The sequence below is a fragment of the Temnothorax curvispinosus genome, unplaced genomic scaffold, assembly GCF_003070985.1.
Source record: "Temnothorax curvispinosus isolate PA1 unplaced genomic scaffold, ASM307098v1 QBEX01002780.1, whole genome shotgun sequence".
Lineage (NCBI taxonomy): Eukaryota > Metazoa > Arthropoda > Insecta > Hymenoptera > Formicidae > Temnothorax > Temnothorax curvispinosus.
This window is the reverse complement of record NW_020212560.1, coordinates 24,997-36,078: the sequence shown is the minus strand read 5'-3', so window position 1 is coordinate 36,078 and position 11,082 is coordinate 24,997. Positions and strand designations below refer to the sequence as shown.

Below are 11,082 nucleotides of genomic sequence, written 5' to 3'. Positions count from 1 at the left end.
TTGAGAGCTTTTCAAAACACTATAATAAAGTATTTTTTCGTTAAAAACTTTTGGAATTATGAGGCTTGAAAGTTCTAGTATTTTGACATAAAATACAAAATATCTTGTAAAACATTAATTTTTCGGTAATGTTACCTTAATACTTTTATGCACAGAACAATGAGACGAATCAATTGGTATGAAAAAAAGACATGGTTGCTTTCATAAAAAAGTATGCAGATGCGTGTTGCAAATTACATATTTTTTCTTAAAGAAACTATGCCTTTTTTTTAAAATAACCATTAAACCTTTTACATTTCCTATAGTAATCATTTTATGTAGGTCGTAACACAAGATCGCGCTTCTTACTATGGTGAGAAATCGATTCAACTCACGACAGTTTCGTTAATATTAATAGTAAAGAACTAAAATTACAACACAATACTAATAAGGCATAAAGGCACATAACAGAATAATTGCGAGCAAGTACCTCACGGAAAAAAGGTTTTGCTGCAACAGCAAATCTATTTGTTAAATATGGGACAACTAACATTTTTTGCTGCGAGAGCTAATTCATTTTACAATAATAGCATATACAATACATTTTGTTGCAATAGCAAACAGTTTTGCTGAACTTTGCTATTGCAGCAAAAGGTTTTGCTATTATTGCAAAATTAATTAGCTCTCGCAGCAAAAAATGTTAATTGTCCGTATAGTAGCAAATCCTTTTTTTCCGTACTTTATTCCTTCTATTTTTTCTGACATCTACGGCGTAAATATTGGAGTTACCCTAATAATTATTATTTGGAAACTCTCGAGCAATGCGACTGAAATGTGCTGGAGCCATCAAGCATGAATCACATTTGATTACGTATCTGTAATGGAACGTCTTCTAATAATGTAGAGAGTTGTGTTTCCAAAAATTGTCTGTAATTATAACCATTAATGTAGATGGGAGAAAAACTGGTTCAACAAGGAAATCTCCAATAATACAGCCCATTGCACGAATACATACATTGCACAAAAATTTATGCTGATATCGAGAATCAATAATAACCTACGGATTTTCATATAATTAATGATTATTATTATTTATTATAGCATCCTGCGTAAATTGTGCTGTTTGTAAAAAGTATCGACTTCAAAATTTGGAAAGTGCACTGTCGCAACAATTACTCATGATGGATAATCCGTTAGCAAGAGAACTTGTACTCTTTGTAGGAATACAAAAGAGATTTGTTCATAATTCTCAACACAGTTGAAGAAGAAACATTTTGCATTTCTAATGCAATCTTGTGCTGAATCTTGGGATTGTCTTCGACTCGTCTAATCACTTGCTCTTCGATTGTAGGTGTTCGAATATTTCTGTTTCGTCTTTAATTAACTGTACTGAGTACACGGAAGTTTCTGTTTCTCTAAGTTGGCGATCGCGATGGACCGTACGCGATGGAAATGAAAGTACTTATAGTAGGACATCATCTTTGAAGTAAGATTTGTCGATAGAAATGCTGAGCTTTCCTGCAGTTTCCATTAATTCACCTATACATGTACTGAATATCTGCCTATTCTATGTTAGAATAAGTTGACATCTTCATAAACACTATCTTAACTCTTAAATAAAGACTAATTCCAATCCCAAACAGAGCCATCTGATAACTTCTTGTTTATTTCTAATAGAAGGACAATCAATGAAACGTCGATACGAGGCATGTTTGTTGTAAATAAAAAAAATTTATAACTTGGAAGAAAGCGTTTCCGGATCCACGATTATATGATCTTTTTTCATCCTTACAATGAGAATATGCTCTTAAAGTTTGTCCGTCTATTTCTAAAACGGCCTATATATTCGGAGTATGATCTAGAACTTCTAGAATAATAACATTAAAAAGAAATAATAAACGTATTAATTTTCACATAGTATTTTGTATTAATCAGACGCTTAGAAAAATCTTTGTATATTTAAGTAAATGTTTGAGTTTCGGTCTATTCTTGCCCTACCTCTACCCGGAAAAAACTAACCCAATCTAAACTAAATCTTAATTTATATTTAGAAATAGGTAGAGGTTAGGTTAGTTTCGAAGAGGGGGTACAAAGTGAAGAGTGGAGTCCCTTAAATGTATCAATATAAAAGGAAATATAATAAACATATTTTGTAATATTATTAATTAACCTTATTTGCCACACTGGGATCAAATCAACCCCACGACCATATTCCCTTAATTTTAAGTACCGAAACCTATGAGGAGCGGGTCTATAGCGACATCTGTCAATAGTTCAAGCAATGAATTTTTTTGTAAAAACAGCCATTTTTTCATTTTTCTTTTACTATTTTAATTTTTGTATCATACATAATTTTAATTTTTGGCTATATAACCTACATAACTTTTAAAAGTAAGCTTTTAAAAAGTTCTAAAAAAATTAGCAAGTTAAAATATTGAATAGCTTATTTGTTATAACAATTTTGGTCGCTGGGGTAGATTCCACCCCAATGTGGCAAGTACGTGACGTCTACAGAAGTGTGGCAAGTAAGGGTTAATATACAATTTTTATTTGCAAACTATATACCTATGTACCTATATGTACATGTTAAAAAATAAAAAAATATTTAATTACTACGTATAACTTAATTTGAATATTTTATGCGTCTTTCTCATCGGTTAAATATATTTAATGTTCATTATAACGTTATTTAAAACATTTTTATCGAAAAATATGTAAATAGAATGTCAGTGGTTTCTGTAAGTTTATCCAAATTTTTTATACATGTGATGAAAGGATTTACTCACTGTATAGTATGTAAAACCATAAATTGTTGAAACACTGTCCTTGTTTGACACACACACACACACACACACACATTTTTAAAAAGTATCACTAAAAAATCAAAATTTACGCTAATATAAAAAAAATTAATTTTATTTTGATAATAAATTTTATTAAGATAAAAGCGACATAATTTTTACTTGCAGATTACAACCTTTTTATCAAAATTTAAAAAATGATGCTATTTTTATTACACAATACAAAATATATTTCTTTCATAGTAAGTAGATTAATAATTTTACTCGTGTTGAATTGTAGCAGTATAAGCAATAACGACATATAATCGATTCTATAAGTGTCAAAGCAAAGGCAAGTGCAGTTGCTGTTTGCGGTTAACGCAAACTAATGAAATTTTGCAACAACTTATTATCTATCCTCGTACATACGTTAACATGCATTGCATGATAATTCTCATTTGCACATTCTGCTATTGTGTTAATTGGTTGCAGAATATTACAGAATCCAAAACAATTCAATTTGCAATAGTTAAATTTGTTATAATATAATAACAATTGATATTTTATAAATTGCGTAATTTGTACATACAAATTAAATTATATGTTAAAATTATGTATGAAATTTTAGAAGATTGATGTGCCCATTGTAAAAGCAGTTCAGGATACTGCACAATACTCGCATATTAATACTATATAGGTTTACTTTTGCCTATCTTTATGCATATAAATCATTCTCATTTCTATAATAAATAAAATCACATATGCAAAAACAATAAAAATATCGTATACATCGTAATGATACACGTCAACTGCTTTTTCAGTAGAGAAAGGGAAATCAGATTTCTACATCACACAAATTATTCATAAATATATGGGAACCCGGGGTATAACAGAATCGCTAAGGTTTGAACAAGTTCAAAACATATATTAACCCGCGCTTCGCACGGGCTCAAATCTGTTCTTCTTTCCCCAAACTCATCCATTAATTAGGAGCACCAAATTTGATATTCTTTCTCCTCAAACTCTAACCTACATCTTCGAAATCTTTTTTAATAAATAATAAATAATAGATAATATTATAGATGCAGATTAGCATATTATCAAATATTTCAAAAACGTAATCTCCTACATATTGAAGTCTTCAAATTTTATTTTTGCTTGCACCTCGCGCGTTTTCACCCTCCACCATAGAGATATAAGAATAGAGTGCGCGAGCGAGCTGAAAAAGCGATATAGGAATAGAAAGAGAAAGCTGCGCAGAATAAAAAGAGAAAACTGCGCATGGGCCCCTTCTGTCTTTGTTTTGCATGCACGCGTAGACAAAGACAGAAAGGGCCTATATGCAGCGTTCTTTTTCTATTCCTATATCGCAGCCTCTTACGTGCTAGCATATGACTCGCGCACTCTATTCTTATATCTCTATGCCCTCCACTGACCCGCCATTATTGACTCTCTTTCATTTTTTTTTCTTTTATTTTCTTTCTGTTCCTCCTTTTTTCTATTTTGTTTAAAAATTCTATCGAGTTTAGTTTTACATTTGGTGTCTTTCTGTTCTAATATCAATTCATTTATTCTTTTTTTCGCCCGCGCTTCGCGCGCTTTTACCCTCTGAAAAATTATCCATTAATAAAAAATTAAACTTATCCTTCAAAAATTATAGTATATTGTACGAATGGGAAAAGTGGTCAATTCTGAATGAGTGTGAAGTTGGTCGCACGAGCGAAGCGAGTGCGACCATCACACTCATTTGGGCTCGACTACTCTTCCCACGAGTTGTTCATACTATTTTTCCTAACAAGAGCGTGAAACATGCCGCTTTTCGCGCTTGTTTTACAATTTTATTTCTCCACTAGTTGAGAAATGGCTCCATTTTTCAACTAGTGGAGAAATGGATCGTTTTGCTCACTCAAAACAAGCGCGAAAAGCGGCCTATTTCACGCTCGCGTTAGGAAAAAAAAATTTTGGCACTGGTTTCAAGAAAATCGGTTTATTAATACTTATTATTTCTCAAAAATTTTTAAAAATTTTGAAACCGGTTTTTTAAAAATCAGTAATGAAAAATTATTCATAAAAATTATTCTTAAAAAAAATTCAGCTTGATATCTTAAAATTTGCGGAAATTGGAGCAATCACGTACATTTTTTTAAACAGAAATCGGAACCCCCTTTATTATTAGTAATTTTTCTTATTCTATTACATTTTTTAGTTATTTCTACTCTTATTAACTCAGCGGGAACCCCTTAATTATTAGCAATTTTTCTAATTGTATTACATTCTTTAGTTTTTTCTACCCCTATTTCATATATAATTCTTTAAGATTCGGTCAATTATTTTCAGAGAAATTAGGAAAATGTCGTAACCGGTTTCCAAAAAGATCAGAAACAAAAAATTATACACTTTATGGCAATCCCCGAGAAATATTTTACCCCTACTTTATATACAATTCTTTGAGATTCGGTCAATTATTTCCCAAAAAATTGGAATCGGTACCGGTTTCCAAAAAGATCTGTAACTAAAAATTATACACTTTATAGCACTCCCCGGAAAATTCTACCCCTACTTTATATACAATACTTTAAAATGCAGTCCACTAACGAATGAGTAGTTCGCGGTCAGACAGACATACAGACATACAGACGTCAGGTACTTATATATATATGAAGTGATTTATTCGAACACGCAATGTATGTAGGAATGCATTACACATTTAATTAATAATAATTGTTTATTAATAATAGTTTTCTTATTACGGTATATATTTTTCTTAATAAAATATATATCAAAATCAAAATTTGGTGTAAAAATAATTGGTATCAATATTACGCAACATAACATATATGTATAGGTATTTACTGATAGCGTATGAAAAAAAATACATTTTAATATTCTCCGTGGACTAATGCCTCAAAATGTATAAGTTTACTTTATAGGTAATATAAATCATCACATATAATCAATATGTACAGAGATTACACTTTACTATAATAAATTGACAAGAAAAGATAATTCAATAACGTAAATGTATTTACAGTAATAAAAAATAGAATTTTATCATTATTTATCTTATGCAAATGTATCAAAAAATCTGTAACTTATTGTCAGTCACAGAGAGCACGGCGAATGCATTAAGCAATTTGTAGCATCTTTTAGCTAAAAATAATATGAAAATTGATAACAACACGCGGTTAGAGACATCTAAGAGTAATAATGTTCAAAATATTTCATATATCACATGTATCTCTATAAAAAGATATCGACCATATCCTATTTGTTTAATATATCATATATATATATTTCCTTAAAGTAATTTCTTTTTGTAAGTGCATGCACGTACATGCATGCGTGCAAATTTATCCAATTCTAGTTTTGTAGGAATTAAATAGAAACCGTTTATTAAAAGAAGAATTCTTTCAAAGAATCATTCTTTCTTCTTACTCGCGAATATAAATTTAAATTCTTAAAAAGTTTTACTTTTAAATATGTATAAAAGCTGAAAATCAACATATAAATTATATATATTTGTGTTACAGAATAATTTATTATTATTAGATGATTCAGAAATAGATGTATTATCTATTGTACCTTTCTATGAAAAATAGTTTTTCGTTAAATGAGAGGAATGCAAAATGTTTAGTTCTAGTGTTTTCAGTATAAATAGCATATAATTATATAACTTTGTTATTAAATTTCGTGAATTTATCTGCTTTATCTCGTAATTGTAAATCGCAAATATATCCAATGTGAATAAAATAACTTCCAATTATAATTACAAAGTATTATATACAAGTATTATACAAAAGTATTATACATGTTTCAAAATAACCGCATACACACACACACACACACACACACTCGCGCGCGCGCGCGCACTGTGTAATCTGCATAATTACTTAATAATACAAGTTTTTATAACAAATTTTAAATAATTTATTTCAGATAAAGAAAACATACAAATTATTTTAAACAAAAGACGCAATCACCCTCTATGTATGTTCACTATGTATGTAATTTTTTTCTTTGTAAATTAATTTGTATATCTTCCACGTTGTAAATGTTTTAGATATTCGCATATATTATGTTTTGTAAATACAAAAACTACAATTATTATATAACTAGAATTATTATGGTTAAATTATATATCTATTATTTGGAGTTGCGTTTGGTCGGAGTTGCGGAGAGTAGACGTGGAGAATCAGGTGGAATTTGGAGAGCTAGAAGAAGCGGTATAGTGGAGAGAAAAAGGAGAGTAGTAGGAAGTAGGAAAGAGCGGAAGCAGGGCAATAAGCAGAGATACGGTGAGTCAAAGTAGGAATCAGGAAGGTAATAATTAATAGATCTTAAAAAGTCAACAGGTGAGAAGGTTAGGGCGGCAGGAGAAGGCACGTAAACGGAAGAGGTGGACAGGACGCCACCTGTTGGAGAAGGAAGGAGGTAAATTACCGGCAGGGAAGGAGCAGATAGAGATAATTGAAAAGGGCGGAAAGAGTAGACGTAGAGGGAGCCACGGCGAATATACAGTAATTAAAGGTGGCGAATGGAGGCAGAGAAGGAAGGAATAGTAGAAAGTAGACAAAGAGGTGACAAGGAAAAGAAAGGAGAAGAGGAAGGAAAGAAAACGAAGGGAAAACCAACAAAAACGGAAGAACTGGCCAAACTGAGAGGAAGAGCAGACAGCTTAGGAACAGGGACAATCAAAGATTACTTACAGAAGAGGAAAAGAGAAGGAGCAAAGGAAGACATAGCCAAAGCAGAGAAAGAAATATTGGAGAAATTTAGCGAAGCAAGAAAGGTTGGCAGATCACCACCAAATAAAATAAAGAAAGGAGATGAGGAAGAGGAAGAAAACATGGCAGCAGAGGGGATTAAGGAAATTTTTAGGAAACTAGAGGAACAGGAAGTAGAAAGAAGAAAAGATAAAGAAGAAATAAAAAAAAAAATAAGAGAACTGAAAGAAGAATTTAAAAGGAGAGGAGAAATTTGGGAACAGCAAAAAAAGTCGCTAGAGGAAAGAATAAAAAAGGTAGAGGAGAAAATAGAAAAAACAGAATTGAACATAGAAGACAAGAGCGAAGGAAGATACTTAATAAAAAAACTGAAAGAAATGGAAAGAAATATGGAAATGGCGGAGAGAAGAAGGAGGAGAAATAACATAGTTGTGAAAGGAACAGCGATAGGAAACGAAACAGGAAAGAAAGAGAAAGTAGAGAAGATGATAAGCGAAATAAAAGAGATGAAAATAGCTATCGAACAAGTGCATGAAATAGGAAAAGGAAGTGATAAAATGACAGTGATGAAATGTAAGAGCTGGGAGGACAAAAGAGAAATAATGACAAAAAGAAAGGAACTGGGTAAAAAATATGAATGCTATCTGGACGACGATCTAACTAGATTGGAAGGGCAGATACAAAAAGAGATAAGAAGAGTAGCAAAAGAAGAAAGAGAGGCAGGAAAAAAAACCACGATTGGATACCAGAAGATGTGGATAGATAATAAAGAGATGAAATGGAACGAAAGTAAGGGGAAATTGGAGGAAGAGAGTGGGTTTCGAAAGTAGTAAAAGAGAGAAGGGAGAAAACGAGGGAAGAGACATAAGAAGCAGAGGGAGAGGAGAGGAAATATGGAGAGGGAACAAGGAAAAGAGCAGGAAATATGAAGAAAAAGAGAGTACATTAAGCATAGGCTTCTGGAACATAGCTGGACTAAAGAGAAAAAACGAAGAATTCTGGAAAGAAATGGAAAGCTGGGATATAATAGCGATGCTAGAAACGTGGGTAGAGCAAAAAGATTGGCGCAAAATCAAAGGAATGTTATCAGATAAGTACGTATGAAAATGCCAACCTGCGACAAAAGAAAAAAAAAGGAAGAGCAAGAGGAGGGATAATAACTGGTGTTAGGAAAGAAATAGTGGCAGGTGGAACAGAAGAGAGAGAAGAGGAAGGAATTGTAGAAAGAATAGCAAAGACGAAGGAGGGAACATGGAAGATTATAGCGGTATATGTGAACAACGATATTGAGAAGAAAATAAGGTATATAAAGGACTTCACAAACGAGGGGGGATTAGGGGAGCAAATAATATGCTCTTCATACTTCTGTTGGCAGACATAGAAGAGACAATGAGGAAAGGACAAGATGGAGGGATAGTTGTAGGAAAAATAAAATTCTGGACGTTAGCGTACGCGGATGACATAGTTGCTGTAGCAGAGGATGAAGAGGAAATAAAGAGAATGCTGAAAAGACTAGAAAGATACTTTGACAGAAAGAAGCTAAGAGTTAATGTAGGGAAAACAAAAGTAATGAGATTTAGGAAGGGAGGAGGTAAAATGAAGAAAGTAAAGTGGAGCTGGAAGGAAGAAGAAATAGAAGAGGTGAAGGAATTCTGCTATCTAGGCTACACATTCCAAAAGAACGGAGAACAAGATGCGCATATAAATGAAAGAGTAAGAAAAGCGACCTAGCAATGAGACAGGTATGGGGAATAGGAAAAAGGTTATTTGGAGGAGACTGGATAAGAAGGATCAAGTTATATGATTCGCTGGTTGCAAGCATAGCCTTATATGGGGCAGAAGTATGGGGATGGAAAGAAAGAGAGAAAATAGAAAGAATGCACGAAAGGTATATAAGGTGGACGTTAGGCCTGGACTGGAATACGCCCGGATATATGATAAGAGAGGAAACTAAAAGAGATAAAGCAAGAATAAGCGCTGGTAAAAGGGCGATGAAGTATGAAGAAAAATTGGAGAGAGGAGAAGGAAATGAGATTGCAAGAGAGTGCTGGAGGGAAATAAGAGAAAAGGATAAGAAAGAAAAGTCAAAATGGGAAGAAGAAAGAAAGAGCTTTTACGAGCGAAGAGGTTATGCAGTTAAGGAAATAGAGAGAAAAAGAGGGGAGGGATAGAGTAGCATTGAGGAATTAGCGGAAAGAGACAGGGACATTCAGATTCAAGAGAAGGACGAAAGGATAAGAGAATCAAGATACAACAAATGGTACAAGGAGATAGTAGAAAACAGGAGGCCTGAATACCTGGAAAGAAAAGGAAAAGAACAATCTATGATTAGGATAGCGAGATTCAGATTAGGTAACGAGATGAGAAGCGGAAGATACTGGAAAACAATAAAAAAAACAGGCTGCAGGATATGTGGCGCGGAGGCAGAATCATAGGAGCATGTTTTAGAATGGTGCACAAGAGACGAAGAAGGAGAGGAAAGAGAAGAAATTAGCAAAAGAATCAAAAGAATACTAGACAGCAAGGGTGAAGGAGAAAAGTAGATGGCGGAATTAAAAAGGAAAAGAAGGCAAGCGAGTACAATGACAGCTAAGCAGAGAGATTAAATAAATGTCTTTTGATTTCAGATAAGCAGGAGGTGAGGGAATAAAGATGGAGCGAAAGTTAATTTGCAAAGGAACGATGGCAATCGACAAAGAGGCGATAGAGATGGTAACAGAAGAACGAATGGTGAAAGTGATGAAGGAGTACAAGGAGGAGATAAGGGAAATGAAAGAGGAAATAGAGAAGCTAAAAAGGAAGGTATACAGACTCGAACAATGCTCAGGTAAAAGGAAGAGAAACGAGAAGGAAAGGGAGAGAGTGAGGAGGAAAATAGTAAGGTATGTAAAACAAAATGGTGGTACGAAGAAGAAGAAGAGAAAGACGATGAAAAAAGAAAGAAAAATGTGATAATTAGGGTCGAGAAGAAGAGATGGGGAGGAGGTAGCTCGAATTTGAATAAGGTGAAGCAACTTTTTACAGATGGGCTTAAGGTGAAGGCAGAGGTAAAGGAGGTGAACCAGATAGGACATAGAGGGGATTGGATAACAATCCTCGTAAAGATGGGAAGCGAAAAAGATAGCAGGAAAGTACTGGAAGCGAGAAGGAAGGAAGGAAGTAGGATGAAGGTAAAGATAGATGCAGATAAGTCGGTGGAAGATAGGATCAAAGAAGGAAAAGAGAGGGAAAAGAGAAAGGAAAGGAAAGAAGAGGAAAGTGGGGGGACCAGGAAATCGGCGGAGGACGAGATCGTAGAGAAGATGGAGGACCATCTGCTGATGAGCACGGACGAGGACGAAGCGGAGCAAAAGAAGAAGAGAGAGGGAAGGTCCTAGAAGGGGTGGGATGGGTAATAGGATATTGTAAGGTCGTAAAAGGCCAGGTGATAAATAAGTTGGGTTAAGGGATTTATGTAAAGGGTTGGGTACGTCCCTATAAAACGCCATGTGAAATGTGTATTATGTGTTTATATGATATAATATGTAAGGGTTTGGGAACGTTTGCCCAGAATAAAACGCCTTTCCAACCCCGGAAGGGGAAAGAATAAAGGATTGATT

General features: G+C 33.6%; 1 protein-coding gene across 1 annotated transcript; it reads left to right on the top strand.

The window, feature by feature from the left end:
• The first annotated feature begins 10,165 nt into the window (after positions 1-10,165).
• Positions 10,166-10,860, top strand: LOC112451914 (RNA-binding protein 25-like). Its single transcript, XM_025011821.1, has 2 exons — positions 10,166-10,365; positions 10,443-10,860. The coding sequence occupies exons 1-2, from the start codon at positions 10,166-10,168 to the stop codon at positions 10,858-10,860; spliced, it is 618 nt and encodes a 205-aa protein (XP_024867589.1).
• Positions 10,861-11,082: the final 222 nt, after the last annotated feature.